The following is a 27,470-nucleotide window of genomic DNA, read 5'->3' as shown; positions in this document are numbered from 1 at the left end:
TTCTTAATCACTCTCATGATTCTGCCACCCATTCATCTCTGCCCAATCAGCTAAAAAATGTTCTCTCTCACCTCACATTTCTCATAGCATTTTGCTTTGATTTCTCTTTGGTACTTTTAGTGTCAGAATTACTTGAATATTTATAGTTTGCAAGTTCTTCAATAGTGACTTCTTCGTCAATCCATTTTTGTATCTTCAGTGCCTAAAACAGATTCTTGCACATAGTAGATTATTAGAAATTTGCTATTTTAAATTGGGCCTAATTGAAAATAATCTTTAACACTTTATTTTGCTTGATTATTCATATTTGTTACAAACGTTTTATTTTTCTTTCTTGATACAGAAATGGAAATGGAGAAAGGTCAGGAGAGAAAGAATATACATTTCTTGTTAATTAAAAATAATAATGATCTCACCACTGCCACCACCTCAAAAATTACAATTCCTGATTTTAGAGGCAACAGAGAACCAGAGAAAGAAATTTAGACTTAGTATCAAGTAAAGAAAATATGACTCAAAAGAGGGCACTGGACTTGGAGTTAGAAAAATCTGGGCTTAAAATTCGGAATTGGATAATTATTTGCTGTTATCATCCTGGGAAAATCAATTAATCTATCTAAGCTCTAGTTCCTCATCCATAAAATGAGGAGATTAGATTTAGATGGCCTCTAAGATACTGTCCAAATGTAATTCTAAATCTTTGGTCATATGCTTACTTAATTATGGTGCCAAGATGCCTAGGCTCCGTCATCTGTAAATTAAGAATAGCAAATGTTTTACTTAGCTCTTTGGGTTACCATGAATAAAGGGTTTTGTGATTTTATAATACTCTAATAAATGTGTACTATAATTACCCTAGATCAGCCTTTTCTTTTCATTCCTGCCTGTGAGACTCCAGCAATTTATTGGATATAAAACAACCTGAATATATTTGTCCTTTGTCAAAGCAAAATCATGAGTAACTTTGAACAGTAGTGGGGGTTGTGAGTAGGAAATGTTCTGCTGTTAAGGTCATGTAGCAAAAGTATGATGAGACCTGAAAACTCAGGTGCATTCATATTCCAAAAGGTATAGTCATATATTTTGTAATGCAAGGTGGCTAACAGAAACTTTTTGCTTCTGTAATTTCTGACTATTTTGTGTTGTAATAGGTCCTTCTCATACTTCTGTCTCTTTGATTATAATTGTAATTTTTGGAAAAATCAATTTGTTGCCTAAATCTACAAAATTTTAAAATATGACCTGGATGTCCACAAAGAAAACACCGAAGGGAAAATGATTCTTTCCTCTTGGCCCTTGTCTTAATTTTTGACACAATGACTCACCACAGGGTTTGAATAGGTAACAAGGGGATTTATTAATACCAGGGTCAGTCAGAAGGGTTGAGGGGTTCAGGATTTTCTAATTGCTGTTAGGGAGAGGGGTGAGGGTGGGGGATGGGTCTCGGAGAGGTTAGACAGAGAGAGTCCAGCTCTCCCAGTCAGGAAGATTTGACTGCCTTTTAAATAAAGTCTTTATCAAACCTAGGGATAACTTATTTGAGGATACTCCAATTATCTAAAGAAACTAAAACCCACTATGTTCAATCACCAAGCCCTCCCTTCCAACCAGAACCCAAAGGAAAATCAGGGAAGGGGAGGGATGGAGATAGGAGATCAGGGAGAGGTTCAGAGAAATGAGATAGGTCCAAATTTCCCCAAAACAAAATAAGCACAGGCCAAGGCCGAAGCAATTAGGCCAAAGCCAAAAGGCCAAAGCAAAAGCCTCCAGACACAGTGAAAGCCAGAAGGCAAAAGCTCCATCAGTTGGAATTTCACCTCTATTTATAGATTTAAGTTTAACTGACTTTCTGAACATTCTAAGATGTTTAACTGACTTTTTGTGACCATTAGAAATTACAGAAGCAAAAAGTTTCTGTTAGCCACCTTGCATTACAATTTTGAGTGAGTTTGGACAGGACAGTAGGCAAAGAACATTTTCAAAAATCCTTCATGCCAATAAAGCATTTAGTGATTACTGTCCTATGGAGTCCCTTTTTAATGTTTTGAGATATTTACTGTTTTAACCAAGAAAAATAAATTTTGAAAATATATGAAATAGCTCACCCCAAAAATATTCTTTTCTTCTTCGAATTACAATATTATCATATTATATAGAAGCTTTCATATTTTAAGAACTAAGACAATAATCAAGAGAGAAACAAACAAATAAAAAGGTCTTGGGAGACAAAAAATGCATATTTCAAAATATATACATTCATTTAGAACAAAACCCCTGAGAAATCCATTGATACTACTGATTTTTTCTTTGATTACATTACTAATTTGATTACACTACTAATGCAGAGAGTTGTCTAGTTTCTAAAGTTGTAAGAAAACTAAGATTGCCTGCCATAAATCTCTCAAGGGAAAACTCTTTAAAGCAAGGGCTAAGAGCCTTTCACCCAAAAAGCATGTCTTAAAGACATTTCAACTGGAGGTCAGTTCCTCTTGTTTATTCTACTCACCATGCAATATAGTGCCATTCACTACCCTTGCTTTCATGCCCAAACTGCTCCTTTTTGACAAAATTTAAGATAGTGTTCATCTCAGTCTGGATGAAACTGGGTTTGTTTGTTTGTTTGTTTGTTTAATTCTTGTTCTTGGGATTATAGAAAGTACATGTTTGTATGCTGAGATAGTTCTGAGCCTGCCCTATCATATATTCTACCTAGCACCATCACAGAATCCCTGGGATTCTGAAAGCTGAAACTTTGCTGATGTACATCACAGAGAGATTTTTTCTCTATAAAAAGAGAACCATATTTGATGCTTCAATCAAATTTGTTTGCAGTATCAGAACCCCTACATTAGTCTTAAAAAAAAACCATTCAGGATGCTGACTCTTGGCAAACTATATCCTATCTTTGGTGTTGTTCCCTCTAGGAGTCTGGAGTCCTCACACTGATCTAAAATGCAAACATCTCTGTTAGCTAGATACCCAGTAGAGACATCTCTTGGGTGCTGCCTATCTCCCAGAAGTTGAACTTGGAGCACTGGCTTCTGAGCTGCCTACACAGCTACAGGTGAAGGCTATGCTCAAAACCCTAACAATTGTACCTCATGCCCTTTATATTTAAATATAAAATATTTATAGCACACCTCCTTTTGTCATGGCAAAAAACTAGGAATTCAAGGGATGCCTGGAACAAATTATGACATATGATCATGATGGAATGCTATTGAGCTGTAAGAAATGACAAAGGAGATAATTTCAGAAAAACCTGAGAAGACATATGAGAAAAAAAATGGTTGGCAGAACTAGAAGGATATTGCAAATGGTAACAGCAATATTGTAACATAATCACTTGTTGAAGACTTAGTTACTCTGATCAAACCAATACAATTATTCATAGTTGTTCTAAAAAATAACTCTAGAAGAAAAGTGCTACTCTCATCCACAGAAAGAACTAACAACTACAAGTGGAGATTGAAACATATTGTTTTCATGCTCTATATTTCTTGTGGACTTTTTGGGCAACATGACTAATGTGGAAATGTGTTTTGCATGACTTTATATGGACAACAGGTATTTCATTTCTTTTTTTCGATGGGTGAGGGAAGGAAAAGAGGAAGAGAGAATTTGGAACTGAAAAATAAGAACTAAATTTAAAAAATAAATAATTCGCAAGACAAACAATGTCACATTTTAAAAGACAGACACACAGAGAGAAACACACAAAGAAAGACATAGCAAGAGACAGAGACAGAGGGAGGAGGGGGGGAGCGAAAAAGAAGAAGGAATGAAGGAATGAAGGAAGGAATGAGAAAGGAATAAAAGAATTACATAAAAATTTCCCATCTGATCAGTAGTGAGATTAAGCCCATAAATAGCTGCCATTAGTTCTAGCCTGGTTAAGACAGAGAAACCCTATCTCAAAATCATCATCATCATCATCATCATCATCATCATCATCATCATCATCATCATCAAAGACTTATAAATACCTCTTTCAATCATTTCCTATGGCATCCCAATACAATCCCAACTTATTTTGTAAATGGAGTGGAGAAATGGCTCAGATGATATTGCTAAACTATATCATATAGTAAAATAACTTAAGTTCCCGACGACTTTGACTCAATTCAAAAATGAATTTCAGAATACTCTTTAGTGAGGTAGGGGGAGGATGGTACAAAAACAGTTTGGAAAGTTTTGCATTTTAATAATTGACATTTTTAATTTGGGGGGACCTATAACTATTAATCTCTAGGTATTCATAAGCTATAACCCCAAAATATCTCATTCCCTGAAGCCAAACAGCCAAGATGCTACTATTTACATTTTTGTTTTCCCACACATAAACACAGTTATCTAGTCAAATCAATTTTGGATATCATAATATTTGACAGAAAATATTAAGCATTTGAGCTTCCATATTATTGTTCTAACCTACATTTCTCACTTTTTTCTTCTGTTCTCTTAAATATACCTATGTGTTCAGGCCACCTGGAATAGTCACCATTCCTCAAACATGCATTGTACTTCCCCAAATCTACATTTCTGCATGAACAACTGAAGTTTAATTCCATTACTTGCCTTAATGTTAAGTGAGAATTTTGATGCTCAAAAAGTAGCTATATCCTCCAAATTTGCACTATAATTATGTGTAAACAATGGTATTTACTTCCAGCCCAATGGAAATATGCAATGGTAATTCAAATAATGTTACAATTGCATGGGAATTATTTATATTGCTCAGGCTCTAGTTGTACCTGAAATGCCTTAATCCCCATTTCAATCTATTAAAATAATATATATTCTACAAGATCCAGGTCAAATGTCCTTTCCTTCATGAAGTCTGTCTTGATCAGTCGAACTTTGTCATACTGTTCCTCTAACTTCAATTAACTTCTTAGTTTAACCTAGCATAGTTTAAGCAACAAATGCTTATTATTAGATTCATTGATTTTCATGGTACTTTAACATATTTCCTCATATAAAAACTTTTAAATACAGTTAGTTCTTCCATCATCAGATTGTACATACCTTGAAAAACAGGTGCATTTGTCTGGTATCCAAAACTGTTTACTAGTGAAAGTTGTTACAATCAGTTTTATTTTCATCTATTATTAGTGTTACCAGATTGTGTAGGATTATAGAGGACAGGTTGTGTATATAACTGTTCTGGTGGGAAGCTTTTGTGATATGTTACACACAAAATATTAATTATTCAACTAAGGATAGAAAGGTATCAAATTATTAAGTGTAATAAATACCAAAGCTAATTAATTTCCTACCTATTATATCTTTAAAACAATAGTATATCAAATATTAACTGGGTAGGAAAATCAGTATAATAAATTATAACTTTGATTTGGATTATAATATTTTGATAGAGATGAAAATGTAATTTATACTTTTAAAATGTTATATTTGTAACCAAAACCAAAGAGTAGTAATTTAATATATGAATCCAAGGGAAACCATTTAAAAGGAAAAGAACTTCACAGAGAATAACTGTTATATTTCTGTAGTCATTCTCATCTAAAAACATTCCTATCTTACACTCTCTTTTTTATAACTTTCAGTTCAGAAATTTCAGTTAGAAATGCAATTGCAACAATGGGAAGTTATTAAAATATTTAAATATATTTCCTTATTTCTACTGGAGAGTAGAAATTATCTCTTTTTTATTTTAATTTTATACTTAGTGACAATACAGTCAGTACCTAGAACCTAATTGTAAGTGCTGTTGGAATGTTTAAAAAATTGACATTTTAAAATGTCAAATGAAAATCACTATGCTAATGTTGATAATAATGATGATAATATCACTTTTCTCCTCTGACGTTACTACAACTTTATATCCTGCTAAATGAAGAAGTAGATAGTGTACACAGAAGTCAGGAAGAGTCAGATTCCAGCTTCAGAACCTTACTAGCTATGTGCCTCTGGGCAAGTCACTAAATGCAATTTGCCTTAGTTCCTCATCTGTAAAATGAATTGAAAAAGGAAATTCAAATCACTCCCATATCTTCACTAAGAAGACCCTAAACTGGGTTATGACATATCAGAAAAAAGTTGCATGCTCTCGATCATCTCCTACCTGTACTAGTGCAATAGCCTTTTGGTGGGTCTTCCTGCCTCAAGTCAATTCTTAACTCCAATCCATTCTCTATTTAGCTACGAAAGTGATTTTCCTAAGACTCAAGTCTGGCCATATCACTCCCTTACTCAACAAACTCCAATGGCTCCCTAGGGAATTCAAAATCTTTCATAACCTATCCCCATCTTACTTTTCCAGAGTTCTTATATTTTACTCCCCACCCAGTGATACTAGCCTCCTTACTCTTCCAAGAATAAGCCATTCTACCTCTTGAATCTGGGTATTTTCTCATGCTACCCCACTTACCTTAAATGTTTTCCATTCTCAACTCCAACTATAGACTTTTACTGGCTTCTTTGATGTCCCATCTACAATCCCAGGAAAACTTTCCCAAGTACTCTTAATTCTAGTGCCTTCTCTCTATTATTTATTTTCTATTTATCCTTTTTATGCTTTCTATGTATTTATTTGTATGTTGTCTAATTCCCATTAGATTTTAAGTTCCATGAGAGCAAGTATTTTCTCTCTTTTTGCATCCCCTGCCCTCAGTTTAGTGTCTGGCACATAGTAGGCACTTATTGTTTGTTGATTGTAATTCATATTTACATAGTAATTTGTATTTGCAAAATTCTTCCCTCAAAATAAATAATATTAAATCCAATGTGAGATAAAGAAATTAAGACCTAGCATGGGTTAATGACTTGCCCATACTCCAAAGTAATTAAGTGTCTGTGGGGACTCAAGTCTCTCAACTACAAATTCAGTGCTCCTTCCACTAAACCAGTGGTTCCCAAACTTTTTTGGCCTACCACCCTCTTTCCAGAAAAATATTACTTAGCTCCCTGGAAATTAATTTTTTTTAAATTTTAATAGCAATTAATAGGAAAGATAAATGCACCTGTGGCCATCACTATTTCCCTAGATCGCTGCAGCACCCACCAGGGGGCGGTAGTGCCCACTTTGGGAATCACTGCAATAAACCATGCCCCTGGTCAAATATAAATAATTCTGTACAATCTTAAAAATGTAACATGTATTTAAGACATTCTTAATCTACATATACACATACATATGTATGTATTAGTTGTTGCACAATTTATAAATGCTAAACTTCAAATATAAACTTCAAAATAAACTTTTATGTAATCTTGTTATATTGTTAATCTTGCCAATTTTCTTTTCAATTTTTCTGTTCATTTTAATAGAGTGGCTTTAAATTGAGAAAAAGAAGGAATATTGTTCATCTAATAATGCTCACTTTTTCTATGAATATACCAATTTAGGAATACTTCTAAAATATAGTATTATAAAAATGTGTAGCATTTTAAATACATGACCATCATTTAACCTTGAAAGTATCTAGCTTTACAGACAATGAAGCAAATATTTAACTGTCACTACATCAATTCTGAATATAAAAAGCATTATGTCTGGAATGTAAGTGCCCCAGACAGATTTTCCTCAGAACAATCCAATAGATTAAAATAACTATGTCATTCTTTTTTTAAAAAATAACCTCATAGGTAAAATTTTCTATAAATCAGGCACTTTCAGTAAACATTTTTTAGCATCCATGGAGTTAACAATTTTTTTGAAACATTTTGATAATACCCAACCCTTTGCCCCACACCACCAAGAGAAGGGTGTGGTAATTAAAAAACTCCCATAAGATAAATTACCTACCACCACAGAAATATTATTAAATAATATTATAAATTATTCATTGATTTTCTAATGTAGATTTGTTTTTGTTGTTATTATTACTTTGCCAAAGTTGTCTGGAATTTCCTTCCTTTCAACTACAATTACTATTTGAGAATATGCATATGATACCATATAGAACCCAACTAAAAATAAAATTTTAAGTATACTTACAGGTATAATAGATATTTCTATTGCATTCATGACATGCTAATATATTGATTTCTGTTTCAGTTTTGTGTTTTAACACAAGTGAAGTATGTTCTGAAAACTCATGCATTTTGTCAGTAATCAAACTCTCTGACATATTTTATTATAACGTTCTGACAAAACTTCCTTAAATATTATTTTGAGCAATCGACATTTAACTAATAAAGTTCATCTGATCATATATTAACACAAATTTAAATCTTCTCTGAGCAAAAATTTGGTGCTTGTATAATCTGAAATATTTAGAGAAATTACTTCAGCAATGAGTTTCCAAAACAATTCTTCAGCTAATTACTAGATTCAGAAAAATATAAATAATAAAAACATTTTTGTTCATAAGGGAAGCAGGGAAACACTTACCTAAATTTATTACACTAAAACAATATTCAGGTGCATATTCTGAACCAACTTAGATGACAGTTGCAGCCCAATTATGATTTTAATATTTATCATGCCAGTAACATCCCAAAGACATTTTTTCACCATTGCTTCAAATGCTAACTTAATAAACTCAAAAGGAAATTCTGTTGTACATTCTTTAGCTCTTTTTAAGATAAGTGTTTGGGGACTATATCTAGCCGATTTCAGTTAAATATCTGTATTAAATAAAGAAATCCAGGACAATTTCTGCTGCTGTAATCATGAAGAAAAAAAAAACGAATGTACACTCTATGAATGATGAAGTAAATGGAACTAAATAGTGTTTAATGTAGCATTTTCAATGTAAAATGAAATAAGTGGAACAATTTAGAGTGATAGTTTTGTCAGCTCTGTCCCTTAACATAAATTCTAAGTGCTACAATTAATATAAACTTGAATTCTTGGCTCCCTAACATGTTTCAGATAGAACCCTTGCTAAATAATAATATCAAATGAAGACCATTGGGGGAAAAACATTTTCACCCAAACTTCCTGGGTGCTCTTACTCTAGAAGATTTAAATGAGCTACATTTCTGATTATGAGAGTTTGGGATCAATAGAGATAGGTTTATTTCTCTTAATCCTGTTAATATCAAAAACATATGTTTTCTGTCCTAGTAAGTGGACTACTTCTGCTTCCCAAGAACCAGTCTAAGAATGAGGCAATACATTATAAGTAGATTGGTCAAATCTTTTGGTAATAAGTTCTTTGAACAAAGTAATACATGAAATCATGAGGTTTACACTCAATCATCTATTAAGCATAAAGATTATGATCACTTTAGAGAAAGGCTGCAAGCAACTATGACTATGGGGATAAGGTAGATTTTTTTTACCTTAAAATCTAACAGTATGACAATAAAAATAGTTTGTACAATAATTAATGTAATGAAATAATAATCTGTATACAATGTAACTGAATTTTTAAATGAAGTATGTTAGAATGAATTTATGCAATTAATGGGTTAATAAGAATGATTTTCTCTGTGATGTTCAAATTGACTTTTCACTAGCATCCTCAACTCAGATCGATATTGTCAAAAATAAGCTTTCTTATCTTCCAAATATGCAAAGCATGCTGCTGGAATAAGGTAAACAAATATGGACACTAAAATCATACCAAGGAATCTCCTACTGATGGATTTTAATAAGATTATAAGAACAAATATTTCATGATGGATCCTTCATCTCTGGTCTTCCTGTTATTACGCTGGTTGCCTTCTAATCAGTAATACTCTCTTCCCTCACCAACTTATTAGAATCCTTGACTTTCTTTAAGACACATCAAATACAAACCTTCTCAAACTGGTGTTTGCAATCTTCCCAATGCTAGTGTGTTCTCTAAAGCTTATTTCTGTCTATTCAGAATTTATCTCATATGTGCTGATTTAGGATTATGTTGTCTCTCCAACTGGAATAAAAGCTACTTGTAGAGAGGGACTCTTTTTGTTGTTGTTGTTTGAATCCCCGTTGCTAAGCACAGTGTTTAACAAATAGTAAGTGCTTAATAAAAACTTTTGAGTGATCTTATATCACAACTGTCTCTCTCTTTTCCTTTCTCTATTATTTCAACAGAGGTTTACCTTTTACACTCTCATACTCTTAAAATATAAAAACTTCAGACATGAACAAACCTAACATTTTAATGAATAGGATTTGCAGTTCAAATTTTCTATGAAAATACAATATACCATTGGGTCTAGGAAAGCAAAAGGCTTGAGGTTCTATTCTTTTTAGAATATGCTTTTAGACCAGATTCCCTAATGAAAGGGAAATATATATATCCTAACCTTTCCCTTTATAGCTTTTTTGTGAAAGTTGTAGGGAAATAGATTTTGAAAAGCTCACCAATTTCCCTGAATTATATCATTGATGTAGTCCTACCAGTAGGATAATAGATATTTCATCAATTCAAAAAATCCTCTAAGTTTTCTCTGCAATTTAATAGATGGAGAAAATTTAAAAGGTATTAATAAGGGCAGAAGGATTAATCAAAGAGAAAAATATCTCTTACCAAATCACAAAAAGGCCTTGCTTTCTTCTCTCTGGCTATATATTATTACAAATATAAAAGCACATAGGATCTCATATAGCTTTACTCTGATATGTTGAAAATACGAACAGTATTGAAAAAGGTAAAAAAGTGTTGAATCCTACTACACTTTTTCATACTTTAGACTGGGAATAAATATTACGAGAGTATCACCTCCTCCATTCTCATCCTAAATTAATTTCTTTGCAATTTACATATTCTAGAAATTGACCCCTTCCAGTGTAAATGACCTAAAAAGGGGAAATGGATAAATCTTTATGGATCTGAATGCATGCTTCAGAATGTACTTTAAAATAAAATTTTATCTAAATAAAATACCACTAAGATAATGAATGAATAGTTCTTAAAACATATACATTTTATCTTCATTTTTTATGATTCTTTATCTTTTATGAGCAGAATAGTCTAAGTGCTGGAAAAATCCTTGGTGAGTAAAGTGAAAAGAGTGATCATTTTTATGTTCCTCTGATCTTCATTTTCAATAACTTTCCACTCAAAATAATTTTTTAAGCTTCCAGTTTTCTCATTTTGATCTTTAATGACTCCTTGATATGGTTTAGATAGCTAGTTTCCACGATAGAATGACCAGATGTGGTAAATTTGCCAGTATAATCTCAACATCTGAAGCTCTGTCAGGCAGTGATTCCACACTAAATAGAAGATAAAGTAATAGTGGGACTTTGGGAAATATCATGATTAGGCTAAGCTGGGGGCTAAACATCATGTGATTCTATTGAGTTTATGGTTTTGAATATTAGAAAAAGTGGTCACTTTGCATTGAATGTGGAGGGAGAAGGGATATCAGAAGACTTAAGAGCATTCCCTAGGCAAGTATTCCTCAGTATTCTTTTTCTACTAATATGTTCCTGCCAGAGAGATTCCCAAGGTTCTGCCCTCACAGCCAAAATCAGTGGATTCCTCTAGGAATCAAAGAAGAGAGAAGGTAATTACCTCTTCCACTCTTCTCATGTTATATTTCATAAGTTATGTATTTAGAATTATATGTTCCCTTTCTCTTACCCAAGCACACAACATGAATAGTAATCTAAAAATTGGGCATTACCTTGGAGATTTTCTTGTTCCAGTTTTTAGCTATATTGGAACCCTTTCTATAAACACACTCAAAATAACCATCCGCTCTCTGCTTGAAGACCTCCATTAAAGTTACATTATATTCCAAGCCAAACCCCATTCCACCTTGAAATAGCTGTGATTGTCAGGAAGCTTTCCTTTATATCAAAGAAATTGCCTGTCCTTGGTTTCCACACATTTCTCCTAATTCTGTTCTATAGGGCCAAGCAGAACAAGTGTAAGGATACTTCTTTTATAATTGAAGAGTGTTATAATGCCTTATAATGTCTTTTTAAATTTTTCCCTTTTAAGCTAACATCCTCAGATTCTTCACAAGACTTTCATAGGGTCTCTGGTTCTTTCACCAAAATGCATCTATTGATGCATTCCAGTTTATTGAATCTCTTTCTTTACAATTAGCTCTCAGAACAGACCATAGTACTCAAGATATAGTCTGTATAGACTAGTTCCTCCTTCACTGTGGACACCATGAATCTATTAATGCAATCCAAATTTTGCTTTTTAGGTTTTATTTTTAATTTTTTTTGCCAAATTAGTACCCTACTATATTGTGTTTAAACATACTGTATGGTGCAGACTACTGTGTATACTATAAAACATTTGGTAAGTTAAGGTGAAATAGAGTGGCCCCATTTCTAGAGTATCTAATTCTTTCAGGGGTACTGAAGTATATGCTTTTGGCATTCCCATCATATTCCCTATGTTCCTGCAGTACTATGAACTAAAACAATTAGCTTCTCTGATTTACTTAGCCAGGCATTGTAGAGCTCTTAAATTGAAACAAATCGGCAAGGGTTGACTGCAGTTCCCAGAAGCTAGTCTACCAAGATATTTATTGAGCTGACACATTTGCAGAGACTACAGCTAGGCAGTCTGCCTGCCTTAGGGCGTCTGGAAATTCAATTGTAAAGAGAGAGGCAAGACCAGAACTGGAGGAAGATCATGACTACATTTTTTTTTTACTTATGAGGTAAAAATAAAAGTAGACCATCATAGCACCAATATTTTAAAATTGGGTCTTTACTTTTACATTGATTGTCTTGGAATAAATGTTATGGAGAAAGTATTTTTCTTAAAGGAAAAATACTTCTGTAGAGATAATTAATATTCCAAAGGTTTCTTAAGAATCTGACCATATGAATATATAAACAGGGTTTTTCATGTCTTTTTTCATGGATTAAAAATTGTTTAAACATTCATTACGTCTTTGTGTGTATGTGCATAAAAAGTTTCAGCCTATGTATGTGTGTGTATACACCGATAGACACACACATTTGTATTTCATGTATGAATAATTATATAATGAAAATGGAAAGGTGATCAAATGTTTTATTTCTTTCCTCCCAAATTATATCTTGTAAATCATGTTAATTATATTATTTCAAAGATCAAATCAATTCAGCTCAATTATCAAAAATATTTTTATTGCTTTAAATATTATTCTAAGAAAGATGAAAAGAGATGTTTACTGAATCATCCATCCATTAAAGGATAATATAGCATCTCGTCATTCTATTTTGAAACCAAAAACATCTTCAGTGTCATAAAAAACAAAAGGTTGAGTTTCTCATAATTGGTTTATCAAGTTATGGAGAGATGGTTCTAAATGGGATTGTTTTTATTCATAGGCTAAAATATATTAAAAATAGTCTGAAAATATCTACTTTTAGTTTATCATAAGATTAAATTCAAAAGTTTGTTAATAATTTACCTTACTTCAACAAATCTATGATATCATCAATATGGCAACTCTTCCATTAGTGCAGATAGCAACCCACTCACGATATTTAATCCTATATGATTCCTGTCAATTTTTTTCCTCATCAAGCCTCCATAAATGAACTATTCAATTTGTTGGAGACTAATATTTCTATTCACATATATCTGATTTTAATAATGCATTTGTAAAACATTAATGATAAAAGCAAAAATAATGAGAATAGTATTGATATGATCCAATTTCTTTAAGGCATTCCAGAATAAGTGTTGGATAAAGAGAGTAACAATTCATAAAAGGATTTCCCTGCAATTCATTCCAGAAAATAAGACTCCAAGGAAAATATAACATTTAAAATTCTACTTTACAAAAGTAAAATAGGAATATTTTCTTCTGAGTGAGAGGTGGAGCACATTGGTTCCAAAGGCTTACAACAAAATTGGCATTTCATTTCAATGTGACAACAGCCTTCTTGACAGCAGATTAGTTTAACATTGAACATCCCAGCAAAACAGTTATCCATTTTTGAGTGCATAATAATTCATTGTTGCCCTTCACTGTACATTAAATGTCACCCATCATTGTGACAGGAATATAAAAGCAATTGCATTTGAGTCAGGAGCCAAAATGAAAGCTGTTAATGCAGTCATTTTCAATGTGGTCTTTTTAACCTAGTTAACTTCATGAAAATGTTCCATTTGGAATATCTTTATTCCAGAACAAGGGAGAAAATGCAGAATGTCCATTCAAACTATATGGTATCCTTCTATATATTATCTGCAGCCTCCATGCTATAAGAGTTCTTATATGTGAAATAGTATCAAAGAGAGTAAAAACTCTTAGTTCCCTTATTTTATGTTATAGATTCTCAAAGCATCCAAGCCAATTTGCCCCATTATTCTATCCTAATTTTATACAATAGTGATACAAGTTCTAGCAGAATTTCAAACTGTGTACAGTGTTCTAAGACAAGATAAAGTGAAAATCCATATTTTCTTTATAATTGGGAGGGAAAGGGATGAAAAAAAGTTCTGCTACTAAACCATTGTTTTCAGCAGTATAGTCTCATAGCTACCAGAAAGAAAAGTAGAAAAATCTACCACTAAATATTTCTTTAGAGTGGTGTACTCCAGTAGCTACTCTGATAGCTCTACAACAAGCAGACCCTGATTTTCCACTAGAATCTTTGTATTGCAGGCATAAAGTTTTAACAAGAGGAGGTAGTTCATAAATTTAAAAGTTCAATGTAAATTTTCTTATGTGTGATTGCTTTCAGCCTTGCAAACAGATGTAAAAAATATCAACAATGTTAGAGTGTATAAGCCATGGAGAAGGCCTGGGAAAGAAGGGCACTGACAAATGACCTGAAGGACTTTTTCTCAAAATAACTGGTTATCCTGGGCAACTAGATACACAGGTCAGGACTAGGATAGACTTTGACAAATAAAAAATTCCAGGCATTTTTTTCTAGACTGATTCTAGAATGTCTAAAGGTTCCAAACAATATTAGGGCAAAGAATTATATCAAAAACAATCTTAAACTAATTCAACTTACCAAATAACTGGTTAGGAGTGAGGACAGAAATACTGCTACTTTTCTCATGGAAACCAGACAATCTAGCACCTTTAATATCTGTGACCTTTTCTTTTACCCCTCCTCATGGACATACATCATTGTAACCCCAATTTATACTTGCACTGTTAACATTAGCCATAAGCATTTTTCATCGAAATCATCACTTTAGCTCCCAAATTAACCCAATACATGATTACTAATAATATAAAGATGGTTGCGTTATTGGGATCATTGGAAAAATAATTCAACTCTAAATTCTCTAAACCTAGACACTTTTTTCTTAAACTAATCCAAAGTGCAGGTTCCATAAAGAGACCATATTCAGAGCAGTAAAGAGTGTTTTTTTTTAATCTAATACTCTTTCAGATTTGTGGGAGAATATAAATGGTCTGTGTTAAGGATTTATGTTATAGGGGATCTTTGGTATCTTTCGCAATCCCTTTGTCTAACACAAGTTATATTTGAAGCAAGGTGAAAAAATCCTTTCATTAACAGTATAAAGGAAGGGTGCCCTGACCAGAAATTTTGACATGATTAACTGCCACCTCTACACTAGCATGCCTGTTTAGAAGAGAAAGGAGAAAGAAGAGAGGAAGGAATATGACTAATTATAGTCCCTTTTCCAAAGACTTTTTTGTGACTTGACGTTATCTTTACCACACTCTAAAAATGTAGTGGAAACAATGCAATGTATAAAATTCTACTAATGCCTGTTATTCTTCTTCTGGACAGGACTCGTTCCTTACACTGAATTAGTTCAAAGCTGTTGATAGTACTCCAGTGTTGAAATCAGTCTGTGACCAGATCACAATGACCTAAGGCAACCCTCCTTGTTCAAATAAGGGGTCTCTTTTATTTAGATGGTCTTGCACTATGCTGATTATGTCAGTATGCTATAAGAATAATAGTAGCTATTGCTAAAAATATATATTTTATACATCTTCATACTAATCAAGAAAAAAATTGGGACTCCAAAGCTAATTCTTTAGTCTTGGCACAATTTTACCTTCTTGAACATCTCTAAAAAGCAATATATCTGTTGCCAACTGACTTGCCACCTTATCTATTTTTTTATAGATATGGAAAGGGTATTGGGAATAAGACTGAGGCAGAACAGATTAACTTTAGTTAAAATCTTTAAATCATATGAAATACAATTATACATTTAAGTTATATTTAAATGGTAATAATTTTATGGAAATAAACTTATATCTCCTATTTGCCAGAAAAGTTTAAATGTAAAGATCATTATTAGATATGTTAGTAATTCATCAGAATAAAATAATGTACTGTGAATATGGTTATAAACTAAATCATGAGAAAAATTTAAAATATCAATTTGGGTAGCTATTATATATAGACACACATGTATACATAAAAATGAAAAGTATAAATTTAGAATTTTGTGATAGAAAAATAGGTTTAAAAGTTTAGAAAGTATTGAGTAAAAAATTAAATGTAAAGTAAGTCTTATAAAAACTAACAGAAAATTAAGATGAAATAAAATAGTATATTGAATACTGTATTATAATTATATGAAGAATTATAGCAATAATAATGATAAGTTAGACTTTGGGCTGTAACTGTCTTTCCATGGTCATATATTTTCAACTAATTTTACCCTAATTCACATAGCATGGTCCTAAATAGTTTCCACTACAGGTACAGTATTAGTGCATCTCAGAGTTTGAAAACACCCAATAACACAATGAGATGAATTGCTTTCCCATGGATGAAAACCAACAAAAAGAAATTGAATTCTCATTACTAGATAGGAAGAGATGAAGGCAATTCACTCAACCCCCAAAATAAAGGGGATTACATTAAAAAGAGGCCAATCCCATCTTTCACTAATATCCCTAAAGCTTACTTTAGAGTGAAGCTGTGCATAGAGGGCACTCAGTCAGATTGTCTTCTGCAACTTCACCTAACTACTGCTTCTTAAACAAAACAAAAAATTAAGTAATTTTAGCTGTCTAGAACCTCAGAGATTTAATCTAATCAGGTTCTTAGCATGAACTCACTATGTGATATTCCCAATAAGTGGGACCAATCCTTTTATGGAATTATTCCAGGTTCCCAAACAACCTTGTATGGTATTTCCTATGAACATGTTCCAACTTATTAACCTCCTCCTTCCTAAAATGGAGTACTCATAAGTGAAAATAATTCTAGATATAAAGTCTAATGAGGGTAAAGTACAACAGAACATGCAGCTTGCTGATTACATGAGCTATTGTTTTGTTAATACAGCCAAAAGACACATTAGATTTGTTGTTGTTAGTTTTGGTTTTAGATGAATTCCATATCTGCACTGATCCATATTGAGTCTACAGTCTATGAAAAAAATTTTTTTCACACAAACTGCTTAATTTAAGTTTATTCCTATTCATTTTAATTTATGCTAATTCTTTAATTTTAGCTTTTTAAAATATTTTTTGGATACAGAATCCAAAATCTGAAGTGGAACCTGTTCTTCCCAGTTTCTCACCATCCATAACAATTTGGATAAATTCAACCACAAATATATTTGCTTTCTTATCCCTTTATTTATCACATGCCTCAAATCTTTCTGGAAACCAGCTGAGATAGTGCCAAACCACAATTTTTGCAATTTTTGCTAGTTACCAGCCCTCAATTTTGTTCTTTTATTCAAATCTTTGGAATGGCAATAAATCATCACTGGAGGGAGATAAGGTATAGTCTCTCTATATGATAAGCTATCAAACCATTTACATAAGCCTATCTTGACTTTGCACTCCCCATTCCATTTATATTCTCTATGTGTTCATCTAATGGTTTCTAGGACCTAGTGACTATTAAAGTGTAACTATCTATGATAATCATTCTCACTAACATTTTCAGAGTAACAAGCCTGGAGGACACAGATCCTTTATATTTTTAGTTTATATAATTATTAAAAATAATTTTTGGATTCTCTTTAGTTTGTTTTATAGTCTTCTGTAAACTATGTATTATATAACAGGGATTTTTAAAATGTTAAAATAAAAGTGTTCAATATACTATTATCATTAACAAGAATATTAACCTATTTTTCTTGGCTATATGTGTCACTTAAAAGAAAATCCATTTATTGATAAGTTAAATGACTAATTTTCAGTTAGTAATTCAGATCCATTTAGATTTTTAAAAGTCAAGTAAATAATGTACTTATAATCTAGAAGTGCAAAAAGATATTGGCACCTTATTCCAGGCCATTTGAATGTTCATACATAACAAGAGTTTGTAGTAGTAGGCTAGATTTACATTTTATGATTTTTTTTAGCCTTTTGAACCTCAAGTGATACCCTTATTTTATCTAATCAAAAGACTTTCTTTTATTAAAATTTTATCAGTGTTTTTCATTTGAAAATATTCAAATAAAAAGCAAGCATTTTTTATTAATCAAAACTTACCAAAAACATCTAAGACATACTATGTATAACATGTTTCTTATTTTCTTATTATAGTATATGATATAAAATTTTCATTTAACTTTTTTTCTATTTTAAGAAATACATGGTCACCTGAAGTATGCTGCCCCTCAAAAATATTCAAATTTTTTAGCATATTAGGACCCAGATTATAAAACTATATAGAAAATTATCTTTACAAATTGCTATGAGAAATATAAATCATACTTCCAAAGTAATTCAGATGAAAATACAGCTGATTAGTCACAGTCCCACTTTAAAAAAGTACTGTAGAAAATAGCAGGCTATGACCTTACGTTCTTAAGGCAAAGAAGTGGGCAAAATTCCATGAAGCAAAATTTTGAATTTTCATTAGTTTACAAAGATTCTCAAAGTGTGGTACACGACTTCTTGAAGTGTTTCTTGAGACCTTTAACAGGACCTTAAAGACCACACTATTTTTATAATCACTAAAAAATAATTTTACTATGAAAATACTCCTCCCTTTTCAAACTAAATATCTGGGCTATTGAATTCTTTTCATACTACAACCAAAATTATGTGTTGCAATAGATTGAATATAATAGATATGACAATGTCTATCACAAATTTCTTATTTGAAAATATAGTTATTTTAATAAACTAAGTTTCACATGAGAATGGCTTATTATTTTTATTCTTAGGTGAATTAAATGAAAACATTTAAATATTTAATTTAAGTATTTTAAATTAGTATTACTTTAACTTCTTCCTATGGTAAATATTGATAGATATGCACATAAACTAAGGCTTAATGGCATTCTGCAGTTTTAAAAGTGAAAATGGGTTCTAAAAACAAAAGGTTTAGGAAGTGCTACTGTATAGATATTTTCTTAAAGTAATTATATAAAGAAAAATATTTTGATATATCTAAATTTTACTATTGTATGTATACTTTATTACTATTTGATTGTGTTTATTTATGCACACACACACACACACAATCCAGATATATACAGAGTCCTCATCTGGAACTATATGAAAACTTGGTATGGAAATTATAGCTAGAGTATATGAAATTTTAATGAATTTTAAGGGGCAAAATTAATTTTAGGAAACACAATTTTAGACATAAAGAAACTACATGTCCAGGGGCATTTCTCCACTTCAGATAATTCAAGGTTTATGGAATGTTTTAGCAATATGATTGCTCCAGAGAATTGGAACTGATTGAATTAGGTTGAGACCTCCCCTTAACTTTAGACATCATAGTGAATTCCTTTTAGTGGACTCTGACCTATACTTCCATGCCTGCTAGTGTCTACTATTCTACGTCTGGCCAACATAGAGAAGTAAGTGAGTGGAGAGTATTATTGGTGTACATTTACCTCAATATAAAATATGATTGCTTCTATTTCAAATGTCATTTATTTTGCTGAAACTTGTTATTTTTATTGTTGGTGTTTAATTCATGAGACCTCCGATTTAATGAATGTTTGTTTTAAAATGTTTAATTTAGTTACCTAACATATTATCATATATTCTTCAAATATCTGGTCATATTTGAACATTGGAATGCTTGTTTATTTCTCATGAATTCTAGCTACCTAGCTCTAAAATCTTGTTCTTTGCAAGTTACAAAAGTTATAATCCAAAACCTCTAAACAATTATGTTGTTTAGAATCTAAACAATCTCTGGATTTTCAAAAAGTATTTTTTCTATTTCATCATTTCTATTTCCTGCTGAATACAACCATAATTTTCACTTTCAAGTGAGAATAAATTTTTATAAGAATTCATGCTTTTTCGCTACTGATATTAAACCACTTGAAAAGAAAAGATCTTTGCTAGTATGATCCATGGCATGTTTGGATGCATTTACTTTACTTTGTTCTATGTTCAACTTCCAGGTATTTTTTTAAACCCATAACTTTTCCATGTTCTGTAACAATTGTATAAAAATAAATTATACATAAAATTCACAAATGATGACATTAGTCAGAGATATTACTGTAGATATATTGCATTAATTTGTTAACAAAAATAGATTATAAATAAATGAAATTAAAAGTATCCTGGCTAATGTAAACAACTGCAAGTTGTATATTTTAATGTAATTCATTTGAAATAATTATTGTCTTTCATATTTTGCTTAAGAAAATTAAGATTTAAGGGAAAAATCATTAAGATTATAATTAATAATACAATTCAGTCAGTCCTTTGAGTGGGTTGTTCATTATCAAACTGTAACTATATATATATATATATACATTTATATGTACATATGTGTATATATTCAGTTAAAAGTATAAAAATATAGCAAATTATTTTCTTCTTCAATGGATTTGTATAAACATTTTTAAGTATACACATGTAAAGTATATGTTATTTATATGATCATATGCTTGTCTCATAATTTCCTAATACAGCTTTCCTATACTTTGTTGTGAGACTAAATGGGCAGTAATGAAGTAGTTGTTAGATAAATTAAAGGAAAGGCTAAATTAAGGGACTATCATAAGGCTAAGATTCTAGGAAAAGTATTGGCTGGTTGAATTTTTGTTTTTCTCTACTAACAAAAAATAATAAGAATAGCTCCAAGCAGTTAGAATTTTTTATCTCAGATTTTATGTATGTTTGCCTTATATGAAGAAACAGATTTTTAAAACATGATTTTCAGTAATAGTATATATAAATTTAACACAGAAATGTTCTTAGATAAATTTATTACTACTTTTAGAAGTTAAATATGTTGACTTTAATTTAAAATATTTGAAAATATAGACTTTAAATCTCTATTCAGTAAGAGTTGTTTTCCTCATTTACGATGTTACAAAGTAACAATAGCAATCTGGGGACATCAGGAGTATATATCTCAGATCGTTATCCTTACAATTGAGTTTGAAGTTCTTAGATATTTTGCTTATCTTCTATTCAATTAAGAAAAAAGTTAACACTAAGTGATATAAAAATGAATTACCAATTGCAATAACTATTAGGAGGGAAAAATGAATGAAAGTCAACTAACTATATGTCTCAGCACTATGATTGTTAGCAATATCATGGGGAACATTTTAATGAGTTAGGCAACATTTTTTCATTATTCAATTATTGAAACTTTGAATTCATAATTCAAAAAGAGATGTATAAAATATCATGCTTACTTTTAGGAGGGAAAAGAATCTGACTACAAAGATAAATTTAAGAACTTTTATATTTATAGCATTTTAAACTTATTCCTTCCTCTAATACTAATATTTCTCATTTTATTATTTAAATTTAAAGTCTTTATACCCATATTCAAGCTGGTTGAAATTTGTACTAAAAGGGAAAAGGAAATTGTCAAGGAACATAGATATATAAACATCCAACGGCTGGGACCTGTGTGTGTGAGTGTTTGTGTGGTGTATGTGTTGGAGGATGAGAATAAGGGATCCATTGGACTTCTATGTATTCCCAAATAGCCTTGCTTATTGGTTCATGATCAGGAATTACCAGTTGTTGTTTTTTTATATTTATCATGAGGATTCCTTTGGTTGCTTGGGTTGGAAAAGATGGTTGCAAAAGTCCCACTCAACTCTTAAATTCTATTCTTCTGTGACTCAGCAGAAATACTTAGAAATAAAGATAATCATCTTGATGAATATGGATAATTAAAAGATACTAATTAAAAGCCTTAAAATCTCCTAGCAAAAATATAGCTTACTGACATAATCAGTATACTGCCTGCCTACTGAGGCAGCAAAAATGTCCTTTGATCAAGGATAAGGGAGCCCTCTGAATTCATCCTTTAAACATCATGAAGTACAAAGCAAAAGCAAAAGTAAAATCCATTGTGACTTTTGACAATCATTAGTGAGAAAAAGGAGGTAACAATTGCCAAAAACATCACAAAAGGGAGCATGTTACCTGGCTATGACAAAGAGCACACAACTGACACCCAAGTAAGCCAGCAGAATATACATCCAGATATCAGGGGAGAGAGGATTCAGGAAGGAGAAGACGCCTGGGTTTGTACCATTGGGTTTGCGGTACAAAATACTTATTCCAAGAGTCATAAAGGGCTTGGAAAAGTCGATGACCTTCTCTCGAACATAGGTAATAGCCAGTGGGGCAACTGCAAGGTCAGCTTTCTGTTGGCAGAAATATAAAGAGAAGAAAAATAGTCTATAAGTCAGCAGGAAGAAGGCAATCAAGTTAGACAAAACAAAAGACTTTATATTGAGATGGTTTGCCAGTGTATCAACTAGGTAAAAACTTAATGTTCTCTTCTTTCTGAAGTAAATTCCTGATTTATTCTGCTCTCTGTTTCTTCTGTGTTTTTAAATGAACAAAACACACAAAATAACTAGTAATTATTTTAAATGACAAAAATCATTGTACATTTCTCATAATTAGACTTATATAAAAATATCATCTATACATTTTTACTGTGCAAGTTCGTTTAGTGTCAGTTACCATCTTATCACCACTGTAAATCAAACTTCATAACATTTGTCTAATTACTTAGTTTTTCCAATTAGAAGCAATTACAGTTTTCAAACCATAAGAATTAACTCAGTCTACTTAGTCCTTTATGCTAAAGGATAGTGATAATAATTTTTTAAACTTTCCTATGTTTTTCATTCAGTATACTTTTTTGCTTTATTTCTTGAATTAGTATATTTTATATCAAAATGTTCAATGAAGCTAATATGTTATTTAATCATATTTTTAAATGTTGCTGATTCTTTTTTTAAAATGACTATACCAATCACCTTTGGAAACCATAGAATTAGAGTTGCAAGGCAGCTCTGAGTTCATTTAGAGAAAAGGAAACTAAGGCACAAAGAGGTTAAGTATCTTGCTCAAGGTTACATAGGTAGTAAATGTCAGAGGAATTTGAAATCAGGTCCTTTGATTTCAGACACATTGTTCTTTGCATTCTACCATCATTCCTAAAGCTCAGAGATATGCATAAACTTATCCATGGTCATATGGCTAAGAATTAACAGTGATAAAATCCAAAGCCAAGTCATTCTTGATTCCAAAGTCTATAAGTCTTTGTATTACATATGTGGCTTTTAGAGAAAAAGTAGTATGATGTTTTTAAAAGGTTTTTGATGGAAGTAACTTACTATGAAAGAAAGTTTGTCATTTTTGGTAGCTTTGTTTCAATGTTGTAAATAATATTCATAGTTGAGGACAGCTATGCCAATAATTAGCCATGGTAACTATTGTTAAGGTGTTAGACAATTACATTTGGGTGAATAATATTATATAGTGTCTACATCTTGGTATCATCTAATTTTTCAAAATTCACAAAATAGCAGTCAGCAGTGTTCTGCTTCAATTTGCAAATGCTTTCCTAGAAAATACTTCCTGAGGATCTTGTTTATTTTATCAGTGGATTATAGATTTAGAGACAGAAAAGACCATCTATGTAAACTTCATTTTAAATATAAGGAAACCAAGACAAGAGGAAGTTAAGCAACTTGACTGAAATAGGATTTCAACCCAGTTTATCTGTCTTAATAAATATTGCTTTTCAACTGAAATTAAAGTAAAATGCAATCATGAGTCTAATATGCAAAATGAAAGGCCAAATTCTTCTAAATTTTCTAATTTTCTAAAAGCAAAGTGCAAATTAAAATAAAGAAAAACAGTGCCAAATACTTATGGGTCACAATATGGCCAATTAAGAGGGAAAGAAGCTAAGTAAAAATGGAGCAGAAATAAGAACATAGCACATCTAAATATATTAATAGGTTTATAAAACAAGATTTTTGCCTTACCCTCAATTAACTAGTGTTTATGATTGAGGAAGACATAATTTAGAAAAGAAATCCTCTATTTTAGCTTACATTTTGAAAATTAGCAAAAGTACATTTTTAAAAAATGAAACCACATGTCTAGGACAAGGACCAATTTATTGCACAAAAGCCATAAAAATTAAACCACAGGTCAGTTCTGAAGCAGAGATGACTTTTTATTTATTCAGTCCACAGGAACATTTTCTATGAATACATTTGAACTTCATTTCAAAATCTCATTATAATGCAATCATCTGGAATGTAATAGAAATTTTACTATTTAAAAACGTGTTTGCAATGATGGTTGTACTAACTTGCCATTATGCAATAAGCAATTACATTATCTTGTTATCAAAAGCCTTATATTTGGGAGCAGGTATATAGGGGTAGGCAGGAGGTAGTCTACGGTAGACTGATTGGTCAATGAGTGTAATTCACAAGCCTTTATAGATTTTAACTCAAATGTGGTTCTATGTAACAAATGAAAATTAGTTCTGTTGATTGTATTCTGGTCCCTAAGAATATCACAAAACTGGGTATTATTTTTAGTTATTGATGAAAAGTAATGAATCATGGCTCAGCATCTGAGGAGACCATCAACCTCAGCAAATAAGTTAGTGAATACTGAATAGATCAGGCCAAGATGTCAAAGTAAGAAACACTTGAGGCAAGTCAATCATCCTCCAAAGAATCAAAGAAAAAGAAAAAGCCTGAAAATGAATACCAGAGTAGCAGAACCAGCAGAAGGGGAGAAGCAATGTTTCTGCCAAGGGACAACAGAGAGAACTCATTTCACTGGGGTATGAGAAGAGGGTCTCAGAAGAACTCAAACACAATGCATTGAAAGCTGCAGGGAAAATAGCATAGCCAGCTTAGTCCATCCTCAGTAGGGGAAGATTAGAAACCAAGGCAATACAGAACAAGTAGCAGTGGGAGGAAAGTGGTCCTGCTTGATCGAGCCAGAACAGAGGCTGGGAATGAAGAAGAAATTAAAAATATTTAGTATACTTCAGGTACCCAAGACTCTTAAAATCTTTATCACTATTAGGGCAATGAATAGAAGCATATATAGAAAGAGAGGAGAGAATAAGTTGAATATCAAAGAAGGAAATCCAAAAATTATCAAGGAATAAGAAAGATGAATATACTGGGAAAAGAGAAAAGTGATCACGAGGGTTATTCATTATGATCAGGTGGGATTTATACCAGGAATGCAAGGATAGTTCAAAATTCAACATTAGGAAAACAGTCCATATAATTGACCATATCAACAAACTAACAAACAAAAATCACATGATTATCTCAATAGATGCTGAAAAAGCTTTTGACAAAATACAACACCCATTCCTACTGAAAATACTAGAAATTATAGGAATAGAAGGACCTTTCCTAAAAATAATAAACAGTATATATCTTAAATTATCAACAAGCATCATATGCAATGGGGATAAATTAGAAGCCTTTCCAGTAAGATCAGGTGTGAAACAAAGATGTCCATTATCACCTCTATTATTTAACATTGTACTAGAAACACTAGCAGTAGCATTTAGAGAAGAAAGAGAAATTGAAGGTATCAAAATAGGCAATGAGGAGACTAAGTTTCCACTCTTTGCAGATGATATGATGGTCTACTTAAAAAATCCTAGAAAATCATCTAAAAACCTACTAGAAATAATCAACAACTTTTGCAAAGTTTCAGGATACAAAAAAATGCACACAAACCATCAAGCATTTCAATATATTTCCAACACATCACAACAGCAAGAGGTAGAAAGAGAAATACCATTTAAAATCACCCTAGACAATATAAAATACTTGGGAATCTCTCTACCAAATCAAACACAGGAATTATATGAATACAACTACAGAACACTTTCCAAACAATTAAAACTATATCTAAACAATTGAAAAAACATTGACTGCTCATGGGTAGCATGAGCTAACATAATAAAAATGACCATTCTACCCAAATTAATTTACTTATTTAGTGCAATGCCAATCAAACTACCAAAAAACTTTTTTACTGAATTAGAAAAAAATATAACAAAGTTCATTTGGAAGAACAAAAGATCAAGAATATCAAGGGAAAAATGAAAAAAAAAACCTGAAGGAAGGTGGCCTAGAAGTACCGGATATTAAACTATACTATAAAGCAGCAGTCATCAAAACGATATGGTCCTGGTTAAGAGACAGAAGTGAGGATCAGTGGAATAGACTTGGGGTTAATGACGTCAGCAAAACAGTGTATGATAAACTCAAAGAGCCCAATTTTGGGGACAAAAATCCAATCCACTATTTGACAGAAACTGCTAGGAAAATTGGAAAACAGCATGGGAGAGATTAGGTTTATCAACATCTCATGCCCTACACCAAGATAAATTCAGAATAGGTGAATGACTTGAATATAAAGAAGGAAACTATAAGGAAATTAAGTGAACGCAGAATAGTATGCTTGTCAGATCTCTGGGAAAGGAATGATTTTGAAACCAAGCAAGAGTTAGAGAAAATTACAAAATGTAAAATAATTTTGATTATATTAAATTAAAAAGGTTTTGTACAAAGAAAAATAATGCAACCAAAATCAGAAGGGAAACAACAAACTGGGGAAAATAAACTTTATAACAAAAAAACTCTGACAGAGGTCTAATTACTCAAATATATAAGGAGCTAAATCAATTGTATAAAAAAATCAAGCCATTCCCCAATTGATAAATGAGCAGGGGACATGAATAGGCAATTTTCAGATAAAGAAATCAAAAATATCAATAAGCACATGAGAAAGTGTTCTAAATCTCCAATAGTTAGAGAAATGCAAATCAAAACAACTCTGAGGTATCACCTCAAACCCAGCAGATTGGCTAAAATGATAGCGGGGGAGAGTAATGAATGTTGGAGGGGATGTGGTAAAATTGGGACATTAATGCATTGCTGGTGGAATTGTGAACTGATCCAGCCATTCTGGATGGCAATTTGGAATTATGCCCAAAGAGTGATAAAATAATGCCTCTGCTTTGATCCAGCCATACCATTGCTGGGTTTGTACCTAAAGAGATAATAGATAAACAGACATGTACAAAATTATTTATAGCCGCACTTTTTGTGGTGGCAAAAAACTGGAAAATGAGGGGATGTCCTCCAATTCGGGAATGGCTGAACAAATTGTGGTATATATGTTAGTGATGGAATACTACTGTGCTTAAAGGAATAATAAACTGGAGGAATTCCATGTGAATTGGAATGACCTCCAGGAATTGATGCAGAGTGAAAGGAGCAGATCCAGGAGAACATTGTACACAGAGACTGATACACTCTGGTAAAATCAAATGTAATGGACATCTGTACTAGCAGCAATACAATGACCCAGTATGATTCTGAGGGATTTATGGAAAAGAACCCTACCCACATTCAGAGGAAGAACTACAGGAGAGG

The 27,470-nt window shown here is 31.8% G+C and overlaps 1 protein-coding gene across 1 annotated transcript in view; it reads right to left on the bottom strand.

The window, feature by feature from the left end:
• Nucleotides 1-27,470, bottom strand: part of GRIK2 (glutamate ionotropic receptor kainate type subunit 2) — a 767,698-nt gene that overhangs the window by 197,055 nt on the left and 543,173 nt on the right. The window contains exon 11 of the mRNA XM_044676594.1: nt 22,159-22,382. Within this exon, the coding sequence (XP_044532529.1) occupies nt 22,159-22,382 (224 nt within the window). The remainder of the gene's footprint in view (nt 1-22,158; nt 22,383-27,470) is intronic.

This window comes from Gracilinanus agilis, chromosome 4 (assembly GCF_016433145.1).
Source record: "Gracilinanus agilis isolate LMUSP501 chromosome 4, AgileGrace, whole genome shotgun sequence".
In the NCBI taxonomy this organism is placed as follows: domain Eukaryota; kingdom Metazoa; phylum Chordata; class Mammalia; order Didelphimorphia; family Didelphidae; genus Gracilinanus; species Gracilinanus agilis.
The sequence above is the reverse complement of the archived record's forward strand: the minus strand, read 5'-3'. Positions and strand labels throughout refer to the sequence as shown.